This window comes from Protopterus annectens, chromosome 10.part0 (genome assembly GCF_019279795.1).
Source record: "Protopterus annectens isolate FY-2018-M chromosome 10.part0, PAN1.0, whole genome shotgun sequence".
NCBI classification, from domain to species: domain Eukaryota; kingdom Metazoa; phylum Chordata; order Ceratodontiformes; family Protopteridae; genus Protopterus; species Protopterus annectens.
This window is the reverse complement of record NC_056744.1, coordinates 643,594,205-643,616,282: the sequence shown is the minus strand read 5'-3', so window position 1 is coordinate 643,616,282 and position 22,078 is coordinate 643,594,205. Positions and strand designations below refer to the sequence as shown.

Below are 22,078 nucleotides of genomic sequence, written 5' to 3'. Positions count from 1 at the left end.
GTCATGCTATGAGGATCCACAGACACATCAGTAACACTGGAAGCACAAATGAAAACAAAAGGAAAATGATTAATAAAAGCCCACAACACAGAAGTGTGAAAAAATGAACTTCATGTGTTTTTTTTTGTGTGTGTGTGTGGGGGGGGGGGCTGAACCACACAATTTGGGGGATAAGTTCCCCACCCCTGATAATATATATATATATATATATATATATATATATATATATATATATATATATATATATACCAACTCCACAGTTGCACTTATTTGAAGAAGGGAGAAATCTCCCAGAAGAAGTGAATCATTGCAGGTGTACACTTAGAAATCACACTAGAAATAATTTAGTTTTAGGTTATGTTCCTTGTTTTTTTTTTTTTTTTTTTTTTCATTTGGGCTACTGACACTCAATGAATTTCACCTCAGTCATCTACAGAGGAAGCAGATTTTATGCACCTGCAAGGCTTAGCCATATTTTTTCATCAGTGGATCCTTAATGATGGATGTGTTTGGATAGGACTGTTAGCTCTGTTACATATGCTTCAGTTTCTAGTATGATATCCAAATAAATTTTATACTCTGGAATCATAATACTATTAGTTTTAGTCTCTCAGCCAGAATGACTGAGTTGTCTATAATAAAACGTAACAGAAAATGATTTAAAAATTACTCACACTCCCTAGAAAAATAATTATTAGATGTTGGAAAGCCTGTGACTAATCCACCATGTCTGTGAGGCTGAAATAAAATACACATAAAAGAGGATCAGTAGGAAACAGCCACCATAAGTGATAAACATTTTGAGAGCCCCTGAAATTTAAGGCTATTAGTTCTCCAGATAACCTCTTCTCCTGAGTTTTATGAGATTTCTTCCATCAGACGTGAACCCCTAATAATCTACTGGATGGCATATTTACTCCTTGTGTATTTTACACTTGTTCAAAAAATGCTACATACTTGTAGAGTGTATGCAGTGGGAAAACTGATACACTATGCTTATAAACTGTACTAGACAGATTGCACCTGGCCTGTCAAAAATGCTATTTCATCCATCTAGCACACTGTTACTATATGTGTTACTATAGGAGATTATTGTCTAATTGGGGTTTATTATCTGTCCATTTTTCTTTGTTTTCCTCTTTCTTTACATGTTTTGACATTTGTTATCTTAATATTCATTGAAATAAAAGATTTAAAAAGAGTTTATCATTATGGTTTCCAATAATTCCCACTGAGTCTTTAATGTTCCTAACTTGTCATCTGACCTGTTCTTTCCAAAGGAAATTGTTCATTATGCACATTTAGTTTGTCTTTACAATGTATCTTGGTATAGATCCTACGTAATGTATGTTATCATGCCCTGAAATGTCTTATTCATCCTCTTGACGTTCTTATAGAGATGTCTGGTGGTGAATGCCATCACAATAAGTGGAGATCCAATGGTCTATAAAAGGAGCATTCATTAACAATATAAAACATATCTGAAATGGATTAGAATACTTCTGAATTTCTAATATATTTTTGTGATTTTTGTTTAGAAGAATGTATGTACTGTACTCAGACTGAAGTTTACATAATTTTAAAATGTCTGTTCAAGTTTAGTGTTTTTTTAAGTAATAAAACATCAATTATTAAGGTTATTGTTGTGGGGCCATATGCCAAAAATGCAATCCTAGTACAATTACATAGGTACATATAATACATAAAAAGCTTCCTGACAATTAAAACGATGAGAACATTACATCTGTCAGTTTGCCAATCACAACAATTATTCTGGAAAGAGTTTCATGTAGATAAAAAATCTTTATGAAATATACTTTTTAAGTTGTTGAAGACACTGATACTGTTGTCTTTTGCTTTACAAATACTCAAAAGTATGATAGTCTAGCATGTTTCATGCTCTTGTGTGAAATAAAACAGAACAAACTACATAACTAAAATAGCATCAATTCATTCTTATATTCAAACATAGATGACCTTGAAAACCCATCTCAGGATACTAATTAATATAGAATAGTGTGCGTGTGTGTGTGTGTGTGTGTGTGTGTGTGTGTGTGTGTGTGTGTGTGTGTGTGTGTGTGAGCATGTTGCATGCATGCAAGTGTGTGTGAGTGTGTGCATGTATGTATGTGTTTTAGGGGAGTGGTCATCAGTCTAATAGGCTAGGAAGCTTAATCCATTGAACAGCATAGTAATATAAGATGAGTTTCCTATGATTATTCAAAATAAACAGCATACACTGTAACAACACAAAACAGAGTCTGGTTTTCATAATAATGTGACATAAAATCATCTGCATATGGGTCCCACAGACATCTACTGGCAACAAAAACATCTTCCCGATCTTTATTCCCCACGGTGACATTGCAGATCAGTTTATACCTAGGTGGAGCAATCTTCTTTAAAGTAACTTTTATTTCTTCACAGATCTCTTTAGTGAGGTTAGTGCATGTCACAGGATGGTAAACTGCATTTGCAAGCTTGACAGCTAGATACTCCTCGATTAACTTCTCTGCCTTGACACAGGAGAATCTTTCTTTTGGATTTGCAGAAGCAGAAGGGACCTTGTACAAGACATAAAAACAAGAAGATAATTAACATAAACATCAAAATAAAATTTTCAGTCCTAGTATATGAGGAACATTGGTCACTTCATAGTAAATTGCCTCTAAATATTTAATTATGTTTCCATTCCATTCCATTTCTCCACTCTAAGTTATCCACTAAAATTGTTTCTTTTCATAACTCAATTCATTCTACTCTTATTTCTCAAATGTTTTTGAAATCTTTGTACATATTGGAAATTGTATTTACTGTATGTCCAAAGCATTATTCTACCATTGTACTGTTTTACTGTCACATGTGTCAATGTACAGTTGTGTATTTTGTATGTCTGGTCAGTATTTGACCACGGGCTAAGACTGAAATTGGGAAACATTGATCAGTGCTCTAGCCTGGTAAACAAATTCAAATAAATAAATGAATGCTCAGTAGTACAGGCTTAGACTAAGCTGTGCCTTTGCCAGTAAGACGGGTGTAGCTCACCCTGCCAGTGCTGCTCTACTACACTACCCTCTGAAGTGGAAAACTGTACTGCATTGAGCAAACCTGCCTGAAACAGTCTTGTGCATTGGGACATGCATTTCTGATTTAATCTACACAGCTTTTATGCTTTATGCTTCAGTGGTTTTATTCAAAAAGCAGCTGTTGTCAAGCATGTTTAGCCTGAATAAAGAGACATTGACATTGTGAAAAACCCAATAAGCGTGTGCTCTAAATGAAAATCAAATCACATTCTTATAGACTAGCTGTTATTGTGAGCCACTTAAGCCTAGCCAATCATCCCATGTGAGGATTAAACCCTGATTTTGTATCTGTAAGGTAAACACCTTCATTATTCTGTGAAACCCCAAACAATAGCCTTTTGGTGATAGATAATGGAGCAATTAAGGTTGTGAATGGGACATTTGGTTAATAGATAAAATGCTAGGCAGTCTGTAGACTATTATATGCCCAGCCACTAAACAAAGGTGAGAATCAAACCCTATACCTTGTCTCTAAGAGGTAAATACTTTAACCATTATGCCAACAAACAAAATATGGGAAGCACACTCAACAGGAAATCTTTGTTCGGAGCCAGTGCACAGGTAAATACGAAGCTATCAGTCTGCAGACTATTAGTAAATAAAAACCACGAAGGAACACAGGTGCACCACAGTGTACAAATCAACAGTGTTTAATGAAAATAAAATGAAGCGCTTTTCGTCCCACTCATTGGTGGGACTTCTTCAGATAAAAAAGAAACATATCACTCAGTCTTAAATATACAATGGTAGTTAATCAATCACATAATTTTGCAATTAATCAATTAAAATAAAATAGGGTAAAACGGAATGCAACACTTAACTTAAATAGAGTTCAACAATACTACCTCTTCACTCTTTCCACTATTCCCTACTAAAAGACATGTTAATAAGCATAAAGATAAATATTTAAATTTGTAAATTTATAAATTCGTATTTATACAAACTGTAAATAAACATTTTAAAAATGTTACCAAATATGCCTATTTCGGTTACATTGGTGAACTGTTCTTTTTCTGATTTTAAAAATGCTATTATATGTATATGTATATATATATATATATATATATATATATATATATATATATATATATATATATATATATATATATACATAGTATTATCAACCATGTCCTGAAGCACATTTACCAAAACTCGTGTGTTGATACAGGTACAGAATATGCATGTAATAAAACTGTATATGTATACAACCACAAATATGTATGAATAAGACTAATAATACTTCTTTGTTATATGTAACAGTCTACTGTAGAAGTAGGTGGACCTAAACTATATCATCAAACTTTTCAATTTGAGGATACATTGTATAGAATACACTTTGTTAAGTCCTGGAGCATAGCTCAAGATGCTCCAAAAGTAGTGAGTCTGGTCCACCACGACCATCTGGTATAACAGAGTCAATAGCTCTAAACCTAAATTTATGGTTGGGATTTGCGAGAACATGCCTAGCTAATACGTTTTCTGAGTTGTGATTTCTTATGTGGTATAAGTGCTCATATACGCATTCCCTTAATCTATGATCTGTCTTACTGATGTAGAACATGTGGCATTGTTGGCACTGTGCCATGTATATAACTGACTTCGACTAGCAATTGTATTTAAATTTCGACTTGTAGGTAGTGTTCTTGATGGTAAAATTTATTCTTGTATCCATATATTTACAGAAGTTACACATGGGGCATTTTGACATTCCCTTCTTAAAGTTAGTTACCACCTTTTTTGCTTCTAAAATATTTTTCAAATTACAACCCTTCTTGTAAATAATATGAGGGAGTTTCTCAAATTTACCACTTAAATCGGAATCTCTCTTAATGGCCTCCCAGTTCTTCCTCAAAATAGATAAAATCTCACAGGCATCACTGTTAAAGGCGGTAATCAAACTTACCTTATAAATTGCATTACTTCGATCCATGGAACATGGAACTCCATTCTTGCTGTGCGTGACACTCAAAATTGGTTTGTAAACACCTTGCTCTCTCTTGCTCTGAGTTTCCTCTTGCATGGTATTGATGAAGGAAATCGGTAACCCCTCTTTAAGAACATCTCCTTCAAATTATCACATTCCCTGAGGAAGTCCACATCTTGTGAGACCATATGGGCCACCCAGACTAGTTGCCCCTTAACTACAGATTTCTTTTGAAACTATGGGTGGCAACTACTAAAGTGCAGAAATGTATTAGAATAAGTTTCTTTTCTAAAGATTTTGGCTACATAACATTTGTTAGCCAAGTCTTTATTAAGATCCACATCCAGATAGGCCACCTTATGGATGTCGAAGATGTGTGTGAATGATAAGAAATCTGTAGTATTATTGAAGTATGCTACCAGGTCAATGGCTTTTCTCTCATCTCCATCAAGGATTATAAACACATCATCCAAAAAGCGTGTAAAAAAATAAAGTCGATTACAAATTTCTGGTTTATTAAATATGAATTCATGCTCCCAAAAAGCCATGACAAGATTGGGGAGCCCATCGCTATGCCTATCTTTTGTAAAAAATACTTGTTGTTAAAAGTGATGTAGTTGTTATACAAGATAATATCTAACATTTCTTCAATAAGGGCTACTTCGTCTACAGAGTCCCCCTTTGAACAGAGCATATAACTAATCTATTCAATCCCTTGAACATGGGGTATGGATGAATAGAAGTCTCTGATATTGACCGTTAGGAAGTTCAAATGTTCCTTGAATTCAAGTCATTTATTTGTGCTAAAATGACTATGAATCTTTACAAATATGTTTTTCTTGTGTAACATATTTTTTAAGGGTTTGGTCAACCCATTTTGCCCAGGGATATGTTATACTACCTCTGGCATCCACCAATGGTCTCATTGGGGGAATCTCTCAAATTCTTATGAATCTTAGGGATCACAAACAGAATCGGGATCCTAGGTGCTGGCATAATCGGATAATTAAAAAGGTCTAGGGAGATCCTAGCTTCTATGAACATGTCATTAAGATGTAATTTTATTTTATTAAGTGCCTGATTAAGTTCATTTCTAGATTCCTCCTGGTATGTTTCCATGTTCATTTTGATAATATAATCATCAATATTCATCAGTACAAGACCTCCCCCCTTGTCTGGTTGCATAATCCTTATAGGTGCTTGCTGTAGTAATTCTAATAAATTATGTTGCTCCTTACTAATGTTAGGAACTGAATTACTACTCCTATAACCAGATGTTAAACAATTCCTCAAATCCATTTCACAAATTTGCTCAAACAATAACAAGGTAGGGTGTAGTTGTGGATAGAATGTACTGGCCACATGTAGTGCGCTAGTCTGCATAGTGCTGTCACCAAACCAACAAGACAAGTTTAATTTTCTCACATATAATTTTAAATCTATCAATGATTTGGCCAAATCAGCTCTATATGAAGGCACAAAAGTGTTACCCTTCGCTAAGAGTTCCACTAAGGTCAAATCAATACTGATGTTTGAATAATTGAAAATCTTGAAATCTTTTCCTGAGTTCAAGATTATGTCTTTCAAAGCACAGTCCGAAGGAAACGTATGGCTTCCTACCGAAGCATTTACCTCCCCTGTTTGTTGTATTTCTTCTTGTTGGATTTGGGGTAAGAAAGGGACCCGTTCAACCTCAAGTTGTACCTCAAGGCAGATTTTGAAAATTTGTCATTTGTTGCTCATCCCTCATGTCTGAATGAATATTTTCCCTTTGATTTACGGATGGTTCGGCATTTTTGTTATTTGTTCTGTTGTAGGTCCTAATGGCATTATTAACTGGTTGTTCCCCTCCTGCTTGGTTGTTAGCCAAACTGTTGCTGGGCTGGGCTCTCACTGTAACTTTGTTCCGCAAGAATTGGTTAACCTGGTTAACTTGCAAGGATGGAGTTTGGGGATAAGCCCCACCCTCACTGTAAGCGAGCCGATCTCTGTGCAGTTTCTTAATTTTAGCACTTTTAAGTTTATTTAAATGCTGATCTATACTAGAAAAAGTCCTATTATAATCAAATTGATACCAATGAAAATCCATATGCCCCTTAATAGTATTATCCAGTGTTGTAGCTTCTTGAATCAACTGATCAGCTGTTGTCTGATAATGTTTGCACATTAGATCTAAAAGCTCCAGCCCTTGTTTATTAAACAGTGCTAAAAGATCTTTATGAAATGTCGAGCCCGCAACTAAGCCCGCAGGATATTGCCAGAATCTTAAACCCTTTGGCACAATCTCTTCATTGATACATTGTTGGAGATATGTTATTTCTAACTGAAACTTTTTGTACTTTAAAAGTGTTTTATCCAACACCTTTAATAAAGATGTGATGTTAACTGTTCCTCCAGCCAGATGCTCCTCATGGTTAACTGCTTGATCAATTGATAATTGTACCAGCTCAGTGAGCCAAAGGTCAAATGCAGTAGCACCAGTAAGCTCTGAGGAAGCTAGAACTGTATGGTTCAATGACTGTGCAGCAGCAAGTCTGTTTACATTATTAGAATTTGTTGATTGTAATCCTAAACTGTCGCTCGTTGATAGAGACAACGGTGTTCTTTGTTCATTCATATTTTGTGTTGGACTGCCCACCGAATCTAATTGAGCTAGTTCTTGTGTAGCTTCAAGGTGGGCGACCCTCTCAGTATTACCTGCGAGGCAATGCTGGACTGATAGTGTTCCTTGTTGGGTTGGGCGTAGATCAGAAAGAATAGAGTAGAAGTGAGATGATCCACTCATTGAGAAAGCTGTTCTATTAGCATTGTAAGGTACCCAAGCATTACTATTAGCACTGTAATATCCAATGTTTGCGATGCTGGTGGGATTGCACCCAAAGAACACTCTGTGGCCATGACAAACCAACGAACAAGAATTTAAGAAAGTGAATAAAACTAATAGTAAATAAAAACCACGAAGGAACACAGGTGCACCACAGTGTACAAATCAATGGTGTTTAATGAAAATAAAATGAAGCGCTTTTCTTCCCACTCACTGGTGGGACTTCTTCAGATAAAAAAGAAACATATCACGCAGTCTTAAACATACAATGGTAATTAATCAATCACATAGGTTTGCAATTAATCAATTAAAATAAAATAGGATAAAATGGAATACAACAATTAGAGTTCAACAATACTACCCCTTCACTCTTTCCACTATTCCCTACTAAAAGACATGTTAATAAGCATAAATATAAATATAAATACATAAATTTGTAAATTTATAAATTCATATTTATCTTCTTCTCTTTCTGCTGTTCCCGTTAGGGGTCACCACAGCAGATCATCTGTTTCCATTTCTTCCTGTCCTCTGCATATTACTCAGTCACACCAATTGTCTGCATGTCCTCTCTCACCATGTCCATAAACCTTATCTTAGGCCTTCCTCTTTTCCTCTTACCTGGCAGCTCCATCCTTAGCATCATGTTCCCAATATACCCAGCATCCCTCATCAGCACATGTCCAAACCAACGCAATCTCGCCTCTCTTGCTTTGTCTCCAAACTGTCCAACCTGTACTGACCCTCTAATATATGATTCCTAATCCTGTCCATCTTAGTCACACCCAATGCAAATCTTAACATCTTTAACTCTGCCACATCCAGCTCTGACTCCTGCCTTTTCAACAATGCTACCGTCTCCAACCCATATAACATAGCTGGTCTCACTACCCTCTTGTAGACCTTCCCTTTCACTCTTATTGGTACCCGTCTGTCACAAAAGACATTATTTAACAAAAGTAAATAATTTTTTTTCTTAAATAATGTCATTATATAATAACAATATCTGACTTCTGGGTGTGGTATATTGAAGATTTACCCACAGCTGGCTTAAATATACCACACCTACGTCATCAGTTGTCCCTATATTCTTACTCATTTGTGTTTTTTACAATGGCATACAACTCTGATTATGTTTTATGGTGTAATAGTTTGTAAGTCAGTGTCATATTATTTCTTTTTTGTTTGTTTGCCTGTTTTCAAATATGTTTAAAGACCACCTTGTTTGTTTTATTGTATTTCCTTCTTTTTGTACGTCTAAGATTCCTAGTAATGTTACTTTATAGTGTCTTTTGTTTAGTTTGTCTGTTTTGGCCAGTTTTCATCTGTTTTAACATTTTCCATTTCTTTGTGAGGTACACTAATATATGTTGTGCATTTTATTTCTGAAGGACAGTTTATACTATTGGACTTACTGTTGCTGCTGCTGAAGTGTCATCTTGCTACCTGAAGGTTTGTTGTCTATTTCTCCAATATTTTTAAATATTTATTTAATTTCACCATTGCTTATAACATCAAACTTTATTTTCATAGTTTTGTAATTTTATCTTTTCTTTGCAGTTTAGAAGCATTGCTCATTTTATGTGGTAATTATTAAAAAATTGTGTTATGTTCTGTGCTTTCCAGCATGGTGCACTATTTATGTTCATGGGTTGCTTTTTATGTGCATTAGTATTGCTGTTGAGCACTATATATTATAAATGTGGGTTGCATTTACTTGGAATTGTTAAACATTTAAAATGAAAGTTTACTGCTGAACAATAGATATTTCATTTATTAGCACTTATTAATGGATATTTTCTTGAGTTTACAATTAGAGTGGGGGAATGCAATGAAATGGTACTTTCCATCTTAAACTTTGTTGTTAAATATTTCATTTTTATTAATTTAGTTGCATGTAAACTCATATGCACTTGATTTTTTATGTTGAAATGCTTAAGGGAAAATTTGTGGACTAAAAAAGTTTGGTATCGACAAGCTTTCTTGAGAGGAAGTATGAATCTTTTAATGTCTGGCATTATTGATTGAATGAAAGCCTCACTTATGCATATGAATTTAAAAAAATTAAGAAGTACAGATCATAATATGGATAAAATGAGATACATTCTAAAAAAAAGTTGAGAGTTTAAACATGCTTTTCGACGGTACAATTGATCATACTGCCAATAAGAATTAGTCTGAACTGTTGAAAGTTCTGTAGAATGTTCTCATATTTTTGTCTATACTTCTTAAAACATTTAATTTTAATATAAATTTCTGAGGAATGCAATCAATTATTACTGGTAGATGTTGTTGGTTATGTCTTTTTGTGTGTCTGAATTTTTTCCTTTCTTTTTTTCTTTTTTGGCAAGTTACTTGTGGAATTCAATAGACAGGGACGTCGTAGTGGGAGAAGGGGCACAGTCTTCTATTGGTATGATTGCATATGGGGCTTGCATCCCCAGGCTTAAACAGTACATCACTGGTGCAGTGCAGTGGTGCAGCTATTTGCATTGCCACCTCACAGCATGAGGTTCTCCAGTTCAATTCTCATTGGGGGTGCCTTCTGTGCACAGTCTGCATGTCCTCCCTGTGTTTGCATGGGTTTCCTCTAGATGCTCTGGTTTCCTTCCACATTACAAAGACATGCATCTAGATTGTTTATCCCCATACCTTCACTGAAAATTGTCTCATTCCAAGTTAACTTTCCTGGTAAAAAGACATTGTGCTCATCTATGTGTAGGAAACCAACCTTTACTAATATGTATTTACATGCTCAAAGCAGTCACTGAAGTTTCATTAAGAATAACGTAATGAGGAATCAAGCTATTACATTTTAGAAGCTGATTACTTATAACCAAAATCCTTCAGAAGAACTTGATTTACTTAACTGGTTGTTTTTAGAAAGAGATTATACTGGGAAAAAGTTTGGCAACATACTTAGAGGTATGGTCAAAAAAGAGTGTTTGGTGCAAACCAATTTTATAAGATGGGGGAAAATGTTAACAAATAATTTGAACAGACCAGACATATCATTCCTTAATGCTTTTGTTGTAATGTAGACTATTACCTGTCATAACATCAGAAGTGTTATTTGAGACAAATGCAACATTTTAAGAGGATGGGAATTGTAATGAGTTTGTAGTAGTTGATGGTACACCACAGTTTATTAAAAAAGAAAGAAGAAAAAAAATAAAAAAAAAATAAGCATGCACTAATTTGTAAAGTTTGCTGGAGGCTGACATGTTTATTGTGCACCCTTGTACACAGACTGGAGCTTATAACAAAACTTGAGTATGTATATCAATTTCACACATTAAGAGATGCTTTGGGTCAAAAGACTTCTTTGACTGTATTTCTAAAATGTGGTATATGGCTACACGTGATGATTGTAAGATATTCTTTGTAGGCAAAATATCTTGTAAGCTGTCACAAAGGATTTATTTCCAGTTTACGATGAAAAACTTGCTGCTGTGAAGGTTGAGTCCAGCTGTGCGAATCATGCATGTTGACAGTTGGAATGTTGAATACCAGCATTACCAACTGTCCAAACTTGCCCCCCTTCTGGACCCATGTTAGTGCTTGTTCCCTGGGTTGTAGTGATAGGGAGTTTCATCAGACAGTGTTATGTTCATGCATGTCAGTATTTAGGATGCTAACTTTCAAGGAAAGGTTGTGGTGATATGTATACTCAACCTCTGGAGTGGCAAAATTTTAATAGTAAACCTTTACTACCATATCCATGCCCATATCCATACCATCCACAACAGTCTCACTGCAGGATTCATAACCTGAATTCCTTGGTTTCACTCTGACTCTCCATTTTTTTTTGGTCCCCTTGGACATCATTAATACCAGCCCCAACCACAGTACACAATGTCCGTGACAGATCTACCAGCATTCTTCTACTTTCTCCTGGACATGCTCTGGTGTTGTTCGGTACAGTTGCGAATCCAGAGAGCATTCTGGCAACTCAGCTGACTTTGCTTCCATCCAGTGTTTTCTATGATTCCATCCAGGGTTTTTTTTTATATACCCTACTCACTTGTCCTTTTCCACGTCCCACACTCACTGATTGTGTCTGAGGACAATTCCCCTCTTTGAACCACACTTCCTATTAGAGAGTGTCAACAGCAAGCTCCCTTTCCCCCAGGTTGGGCACACCCATCAATCCCTGCTGCTCCCTCAGTTGCCCAAGCTGCTAATTGAATCTGGGTCTGCTGGGACATAGATAGGTCTTTATTCCTTTATGCCACCACAACAGCTTCTGTCTCACCCTTTCTGATAACATTTCACACTTTCTGTAGTATCGTCTGAGAGATATGTGCAGAACAGTACAAAGCTTTCTGAAAATAGTATGTTCAATGCTTGTTTTGTACTGCACATTGTATATTAGTCTTACTGGACTTATTACTCTGACTACTTTCTTCTAATGTATTCCCTCAGTCTGCTTACTTCACTCATTTCCAGTGCTTAGTATTATTACTTATATTACCATTAACTGTACAATTTAATTTTATTGCATTACATTTACTATTTTCTTATGGCCGTGATGGTGCAGTGGTTAGCATTGTCGCCTCACAGCAAGAGGTTCTCCCGTTCGATACTCGGCTGGAGCGCCTTCTGTGTGGAGTCTGCATGTCCTCCCCGTGGTTGAGTGACGTTTAAAGATATGCAGGTAGGTGCGTGCATGAATGGGTGTGCCTTCCTTGAAGGCTGGGCATAGGGCTGGCAACTCGGCACCGTAAAAATCTACTGCCAATCATTAGTGGACCAGAGTTCTACTGTGGCGACCCCTAACCGGGAAAAACTGAAAGACAAGACATTTACTATTTTCTTGCTTGTTTTCTTGATTTGTTATACTAGTTGCTGAAGATTTCATTGTTTACCATGTCTACCAATTGATAGTACAGCTTGATGGAGAAGTAAACCTTTAAGCAAAATGGAGACAAACCTCTTGTATCAGTCCACTATCAGTAAACATCATATGTCCACAACACAACATCAGTCACAGCACATCACTATGTCCATAACTTATACTGAGGTTGTAAAGAAAAATTTACCAAAGCCTCTGAAAACCCACACTAAAAGATCCCACTCTCCAGCATACAAGTCAACAGTTGATCCCTTTCCAGTCACACATACTACACATCCACATAGCTCATCCAGCAGTCACCAGGAAAGCAGGACTAAGCCCATAAGGCTCAGTAAATCTTCTTTCACACAAAAAATCTTTTAAATCATTGGAAACTCTATAGTTAAGCATACAGTCTCCGCACTCAGACTAGATAAGAATGGGGTGACTGCAGGCTGCTTCTATGATGCCAGGATCTGTGATGTCACATGGACCCTAATGTCCCTTTAACCAGACAAATTTTACTATGATGTAGTGGTAGCCTATGTGGAAGTGAATGACCTGATGAGCTCCATCCAGACAGACAAGCAGAAAGACATGATATAATTTGTTTATGCATGTCCCAGAGGCATTAAAGACACTGTTTTTAAGTCGCATCTTGCCTTCACTCAATGATTTCTAGATACCAGTGTAGGATAATTGGCTTTACCAATTGACTAAATAGTCAATGATTTTCTAAGGGGATCCAGTATGTTTCAGCCTGGGATATGATGTTAGATAACAACTTACACCTCTCACATCAGGACTTTCACATGTTGCCTAAAGGTTTTGCTGCCTTCATAGTAACTTTAGGACAGTGCCCCTACTAGCATTCCGTCATAAAAACAATCACATTCAGAAAACATTGATGAAGCATTACTTGACACTAAGAGTCAAAATAGAAAGATGACATAATGTGAGTCTCTGATATAACTCAAAAACATTCAGATTTGTATATTTGTATAGTTACTGAAACATGGCTCACACTTCCCTCTTTACCAGACCTTAACTCCTGTCATGTCTTCACACCTTTTGGTAACTGTGGGGGAGAATCTGTATTTATTGGAAACACTTTTACCTCTCACCAGATTACCTACAACCTTAATCTGGAACTCACAGAGAAATCCAACTACTCCTTCAAGGAACTGGGTGGTGTGGTTGAGACAAAAAGTGGTCTAAATGAGAAGGTCAAAGCTAAAACCAGAGGCAGTGCAGCCAACTGGCACAAAGTGTCAAAGGCAGTGTGTGATAGAAGAATGGCAAAGAAATTGAACAGTTGTATGTGCAAAACAGCGGTGTAATCCATGCTTCTGTGTAGCACAGAAACCATAGCAGTGAAGGCAGAGCAGCTGAGGAAGCTTGAGGTAATGGAGATGAATTGCTTGAGAAAAGTAGTAGGATGCCCACTGTGGGGCAGATGAAGAAATGATGATATCAGAACAGAAACCAAAGTAACCTCAATTACAGAGATGGTCTAGGAAACCAGATTCTGGTCCTTTGGTTATATGTGCTGGAAAGCAAAAATCAATTTCTTAAAGCAGGTTTGGGAAAAGCAAGGAGAAATCAAGAGGAGATGAAGAAATCCAGTTTAGAGATGAATACATTGTGTGACAGTAGACCTGAGGCAGATAAGTATGACTGTTGAAGAAGGTAGGAGAGTGGCTTTGAGTGAAGAGAAGTGGTGGAAGTTGATGCAACATTCTGGCCCCATGTAAAATGGGAAAAGAGAACTGATTATGGAGAAGATGATAATGGCTTGTTTTCTAGCTATAGATCCCATTGATGTCCCCTACAGATCTAGAAATTATCTTAACACCATTGAAGGGCTAAATATCTAACCAAGTACATTTTTGTTAGGTATTTCAATTGCCTGAGCAATGATTTGCATACTTACGCCACTAAAAATTAATATGTTCAGCATTTCTTAGACTTTGTTAATATCAGCTCATGGAAAAAAATGCAAAACTACCCACCAGATGATCGCATATTCTTGACGTTGTACTAACCAAACTAACTCCTGCTTCTAGCCCATTCCAGAAGTCCTCAACATTTTTTGAGTCTGATAGTAAATCAGTCATCTTCTTTGGCAAGTATTAACACCTGGCCACCAAATGAGATCATCTTTAGGAACTTCTTCAGGACAAAACTTTAGTGTGTAGAAGACCAAGTCAAAATTACCAACAATCCATCATAAAGTTAGAGTTCTGTTACAATTACCTATGACTTTTACCAGCACCTAAACAATGAATGTCACAACTATCTGCCCTAAATATAATGGCAAATTCAGGGATAATTCAGCAACAGGCTTCACTGGTAGAACTCCTGTATTAATAAACTGTGTAACAAAATATGAAAAATAATGAAAAGTTGCAGGAAATTCCCATCCCGTACTTCAGGACTCCACAGATACATGCCAGTAAGGACATTTAAGAGCACTGTTAGAAAATGTAAAGCATGAGCTTAAAGCCACTACAGACAACAAAGGAAATTGTAAATCGTTTTTTCTGGAAATTAAGGCATAATGTCTAAAAATGCAGAGCTCATCCATAGTAATAATAATAATATCACACATTTCCAGTACCAAAAGACAGGCAAATGTACTGCTGACTTTATACCATCTACTCATATTGTTAGCACACTATCCCTGAACATTTAGTTTCCTCTGAAATAACTCTCAGATTCCACATCAAAGTCTAAAAAATCATGTTTCCTTGAGACTAGACAACTTACCAGGTTGCATTTACACTCAGTACTAAATATGCACTACTTGAGACTCTTTTAACTGTCACCTTTAACTTCTCCCTAAGGATTGTGCTTATGCCTATAGAACAGCGATTGTGACTCACCAACATAAAGACAGCATTGTACAGATGTGAATAATTATAGGCCCATCAGCCTTATATACAAAACCAAGAAATGTGTCATAGTAATTAATGTGGACATAGGTGCCTTAACTGATCTAGACATCAGTTTCATGAAGGGGAGGTCCTGTTTCATGTATCTAGTAAGCATCTTTGAGTAGTCAGAGACTTTGGAGAATAGTCAGTCAGTGCACTCTGCATATCTCAATGGACAAGGCTTTTGACACAATCCTCCATACTGCTATTATTAGTAAAAAAAATAGACAAATTTAATATAAACTCATATGTTGTCCATTGAATTGCAAATTGTATACCTAATAGCTCTCAGGTTGTGAAAGGTGTTGTCACCCTATATGAAGGTAGCATTGTGACTAGCTGGGTACCACAGGGGTCATTCCCAGGCTCTCTTCTCTTCAACACTCATTTTGCAGACATCCAAGTCAAGCCAATATCCCAGAAGTGTAGTTGACCAAATTTGCTGATGACTACAAGCTGGGCACTATTATCTGTCCTTTCCACTGATAGTAAACACTTGCAGTAAGGGATGAAGTATGTACATACCTGATGCACCAAAAAATGGTCTCAAGCTAAATGCAAAAAAAGTAACATAGTAGCATTTTGTAAAAATATTGTTCCCACCTCATTTTATAAATGGTGTACCTCTTCACCAGATACAATCATAACAAACCTGTGAACCTATGTGAACAAGTATCTCTCATTTGATCATCATGTTTTCACCTTAGTCAGGAAATCTATCTGTCCCAGTTAATTTCTAGTAGAATATCCTCAAGATGCAAGGGTGTCATCATACCTTTGTACTCTTCCTACTTTTACCTTATCAGAACAGTTATCAAATACAGCACCCCTTTTTTATGTACAAATCCAGGCATGTTGCAGAACTGGAAAGGCCCTGATGATTGCCAGCCAAGAAAATTAAAGGCCTTGAATCCTTCAGCTATCCCAGTAGATTAGCATGACTCTTCATATTCCCAGCAGCTACACTATCCAATCCAATGTGATCAATATCTCAGTTTTTGAGCCCTGAAAAACTAAATCCTATTTTGTTTCAAAACCAGTGGTCTACAAATACCAGTTTTATGGACTTAAATGTATAGCAACAAACAAAAAGTCTTGCTGGAGTGGATCTTTGACATAAGTTACCATTACAGATCAAACAAAGTGGTACTTTTTGTTACCTTTTAAGGCTGTCTTGGTGACTGAATGGGTTAACTCAGATTTATTCCAGGTTTATCATATATAGTCCAGCTCTCTATGTGAGTTGAATGTTGATACGTACTTGAAAAGGGTAGCAAGAACTACTTAAAGGTATATATGGCCAGGCATCTTATGGCCACTGGGATTACTTTCTTAGTATTCTTCCTGTGCTCTAAACACCTGGTATTTATCCTGTAGAGCTGTATCATAAACCAAAATATTATTTATTTCTGTAAGTATTTTATTATTGTAAATTACTATCTCTTTTGCAAAGTTTTACAATTTTGCATTCTGTAAGTAGGTCGTGACTGAAAAGTGGCACCAGCAGTCCAGCTCTTCTACCTAATAAAGACAGAAAGGGGAAAGCATGTATCTTGTTCGTTCATTTTTATTGATTACAATGAGGTTTACATTAGAGAAAGCAATCAGGACAGCTTACTTGAGAATAATTGTTTCTGGATGACACTTCACCACCAGGTCTCAGTGATGCAGTCAGTATTAAGAACATTCATAGGTTTACTTATGCAATTCAATAATATTCTGTCTAGATCTCTGTAGCTTTAAGATGACTTTTATGTTTTTTTTTTTCATTTATTCTGTACTGCATGGTCATTGTTATGTTTTAATCATATGACTTTTTGCATCTATTTTAAATGGAGAATTGTAGAGCATTCTTTTAAAGTCTGTATAATTTGGTGGGATGAGAATGCTAAATAAGATTTTCCTTGTATTCTTATTTCACAGCACAGCTGCTTTGTTCTGACAGGTTAAACAACATTTTGAAAGTATCACTGTGTGGGAGCATGCATTGTTCAAAAATTATCTCAGTGGTTTTGATAATGTATTAGAGTTATGCCACATTACCACACATAACTGTGTTTAGGTTATCTGCGGCCCCATACAGCTCTCCAAACTGACACCCTTTCAACTCAAAGGAATAAAAAAGCCTACAGCTACAGTTACAGATACTAATTTACTGCATGTTGAGAGCTTCTGAGTGTCTCAGATGTGACCACAAATGCAGTACTGGCATTGATTTAGGAAGCTGCAATATCCTTGTGGCTTCATATTCAATGCTGGTACTGCACTCACACATGATTGGTATCTACTGATTTCTGACCCCATGACAGATTGCTCCCATGGTAGCCACCCCGTTAAAAGCTGCATAACTTGATTCACCCTATCAGAAATGCGAAGCTGCTTTTTGCAAGACACTCATACAATGACTAGGCAGTTCCAGCTATTCCTGCAATCTTAAAAGCAGGACAGTTTGATGTACTTTCCTTTATAACAGGTGTTGAAAATCAGTGAATGAATGAATCTTTGACTAGCAAGTGCATGATCATGCGACAGATGTATGCAGATGTTTCACTGGGACTGCATGACCAAGCACACATGCAGTTAAGAGGAAACACTTTTTCTATGTATACTGTTGTTATATAGCATTCTATTTGCTCTATTTGTATATGTGTGAGATGAAGAAGTAGTATAATTCATGCAACATAAACTATACTCTATATAGCAACCTGCAAACAGCAAACTTTATTGCTTTTTGCCCTATGGCTTAATTCAGGTGGAAACATAACCATCTAAAAGACAAACCACATTATGTAGTAGACCATAACAACACAGCTGATAACACAAGATAATTGGAAGTCATAAATTCAAATACTTCTGAATATCTACAACAAGTGTTTTTTTATATGACTGTATGTACAGATGAGTTTCTCAACATATTATACCCTTCATGTCATCATTATATATGATGGTTTCCACTTTCCAGTGAAATGAACATTGTACCACTTAATTTTCAAAATTAGGGATACATTGAAACACTTGATGGCACCATTACTACATTTCAATTCCTTATTAATTTCTATCCAAAACCTTTTTTTGAAATTTTGAATAATAACACATAGTGTATACATAGGTATTTTTATACACAAAGTAGACTCCGGTGAAATTTTCCTCAGGTAGACAGCAAATGTTGGAGGTGTAATGGGGAGGAAAGAGGTAACTAGCAGCATATTTTCTGGGAATGTAATGAGTTGGCAGACTTTAAAGATTCCCTGCAGACTGCTCTGTCAGAGATACTGGTTGAACAAATTGATGTAACTAAGGAAATGATTTTTCTGAGCTATGATACAGAATCAGAATTGCCTAGACATAGTAAGGTCTTGCTGAGACTAATTATGATGGCTGCTGAAAAAGCAGTTACCAGGAAATGGAACTCAATGTCTAAACCAACTTTACCAGAAGTAGTGAAGGTAGTAACTGAGATAAAACAACTGGGCCTGGATCTTTAGAAAATGGTCGGACCAAATTACATAGGAAAAATTGGAATTGTGGGATTAATACATGTAGAGGAGGAGCAATGTTTAAAAGAAAGCAGGATTTGAATGAGCTATGCAATGGCTGACTAAATGACTGGATATGGTAAAAGTGATGTATAGTGTTTGCAGCTACAGTTGTGTCAGCACGGTTTGGAATATATAATGTTTGCAACTAAGATTGGTCTGTAGAATGGCATTGGTTATCAAGAAAAGGAGGAGGAGTATGAGGGCAGCACCAAGGATCAAATGGTAGAAATTGAAAAAGGGTGATTGTGAGGTGGAGTTCAGGGAAGAGTTAAGACAGGCACTGGGTGGCAGTGAAGTATTACCAAATACCTGGGTAACTACAGCAGAGCTAGTAAGGGAGACTGCTAGAAAGGTGCTTGGTGTGACATCTGGACAGAGGAAGGAGGACAAGGAGACCTGGTGGTGGAATGACGAAGTACAGAAGAGTATACAGAGAAAGAGGTTGGCGAAGAAGAAGTGGGGTTGTCAGAGAGATGAAGAAAGTAGACAGAAGTATAAGGAGATGAGGTGCATGGTAAAGAGAGAGGTGGCAAAGGCTAAGGATAAGGCGTATGGCCAGTTGTATGAAAGGTTGGACACTAAGGAGGGAGAAAAAGACCTGTACTGATTGGCTAGACAGAGGGACTGAGCTAGGAAAGATGTGCAGCAGGTAAGGGTGATAAAGGATAATGAGGGAAACGTACTCACAGGTGAGGAGAAGGTGTTGAACAGATGGAAAGAGTACTTTGAGGGTTGATGAATGAAGAGAATGAGAGAGAGAGAGAAGGTTGGATGATGTGGGGATAGTGAATCAGGACATGCAATGGATTAGCAAGGCGGAAGTAAGGATAGCTATGAAGAGGATGAAGAATGGAAAGGCTATTGGTCCAGATGACATACCTGTGGAAGCTTGGAGGTATTTAGGAGAAATGGCAGTGGAATTTTTAACCAGATTGTTTAATGAAATCTTGGAAAGTGAGTGGATGCCTGAGGAGTGGAGAAAAAGTGTTTTGGTACCGATTTTTAAGAATAAGGGTGATGTGCAGATCTGTGGTAACTACAGAGGGATAAAACTGATCAGTCACAGCATGAAATTATGGGAAAGAGTGGTGTAAGCTAGGTTAAGAAGGGAGGTGATGATTAGTGATCAGCAGTATGGTTTCATGCCAGGAAAAAGCACTACAGATGTGATGTTTGCTCTGAGAGTGTTGATGGAGAAGTACAGAGAAGGTCAGAAGGAGTTGTATTGTGTCTTTGTGGAATTAGAGAAAGCATATGACAGGGTGCCTAGAGAGGAGTAATGGTACTGTATGAGGAAGTTGAGAGTGGCAGAGAAGTATGTAAGAGTGGTACAGGATATGTACAAGGGTAGTTTGACAGTGGTGAGATCTGCATTGGGAGTGACAGATGCATTTAAGGTGGAGGTGGGATTGCATTAAGGATCAGCTCTGAGACATTTCTTATTTGCAGTGGTGATGGACAGGTTGACAGATGAGATCAGACAGGAGTCCCTGTGGACAATGATGTTTGCATATGACATTGTGATATGTAGTGAGAGTAGGGATCAAAAACTAAAAGCTTACAACCACAGAGTCCCCAATGTGTGCCCGTTCACCACAAAAACGATGTTGCAGAAATGAATCCAACAATCACATCCACAGATAACCTATGTTGCAGAAACAAATCCAACATTCACATCCACAGATAACAGGATTTTTTATTTGAAATGCGATTAAAACTCAGTTAAAACTGTGATACAGAAAGTTAAGCGCTTTCACCCATCCTACTGGGCTTCTTCAGAACAATCCATTGATTCAGAAAGATGCCTTAAATAACTTATTTGGCGCCGAAATCTGTTTGAACTTTTAAAGGCATACTTCACCTTTATACTGCTGTATGCACACTTTATACATTTAGTGCCCCACAAGAAAACTCTTAAAGATTGTACTCCTTCAAGAACAATAAGACTTTCCCCCTTTAAAAACATTATGACAAAACATAAAATATGTTAATAAATAACAATTAGAATATATTTAAAATGTTTACAATATCCTGCCTCGCTAAATGCGATATCAATAATTATGACAGTAATCGTCAGTGAAGCCAGTTGCACTATACTAATAAATCGTGTTTTACTGTCATAACTCCTTTCTTAATACAACCATAATAAATAAAAAATATGTGAGAAATACATATGTAAAAAATGTATATATAAGAAATATATATAATTAATTAATAGGATGTTTAAAACTTCTTACCTACTCACAACAAGATCTATTATTTATAAAACAACAATTTGTAAGTGCGATCTTCACTGTTGAAAATCAATACTACACCTTAAACGAACTCTTATTGAAAATATAATGTTAAAAGATACATACTGGATGTATGTTATATTTGTAATATTACCTTAGTGGTAGCAAATTCCATAATAAAAATTCCATAATAAAACATTCCATAATAACACATTCTTCACTATTAGCAAATCAACCCTACACAAAAGAGCATTTTTATTATCATACAGACTTTCATATTTAAGCATTATGAATAAAAATGTGCTTCATGTATATTATATTAGTCACTTCCTACATAACTAGCCGCTGGATCAAAGATTTTATACCATGCAATCATGATTCGGACAGCCGACCCTACATGAAAAATTATTGTATTTGTTAGTGAAATTACACTATCGATATATTTAAATATTTGTATTATCGATAGGTAGATATCTTAGATCTTTTATATCTACAATGAAAAGAAATTTGGTTTATATATGATTTATTATACCCGTTGATAGTCCCATTGTTAATACTAACGGTGAAAATGCTGCTACCATTGATATGAATATGAATATTCTCTAATAGAATTACTAAATATATGGGAACTTTTCCCTACGTATTTAATTTTACTGAATTTTGTTTTTTCTAATATTTATCAACCAATATGCACCTACTGT

The 22,078-nt window shown here is 36.3% G+C and overlaps 1 protein-coding gene across 1 annotated transcript in view; it reads right to left on the bottom strand.

Moving 5' to 3' along the window:
- Positions 1-366: 366 nt before the first annotated feature.
- LOC122813256 (dynein light chain Tctex-type 5-like) overlaps positions 367-22,078 on the bottom strand; it is a 233,902-nt gene continuing 212,190 nt past the window's right edge. Inside the window, exon 5 of the mRNA XM_044085485.1 lies at positions 367-2,564. Within this exon, the coding sequence (XP_043941420.1) occupies positions 2,217-2,564 (348 nt within the window). The 3' untranslated portion in view covers positions 367-2,216. The remainder of the gene's footprint in view (positions 2,565-22,078) is intronic.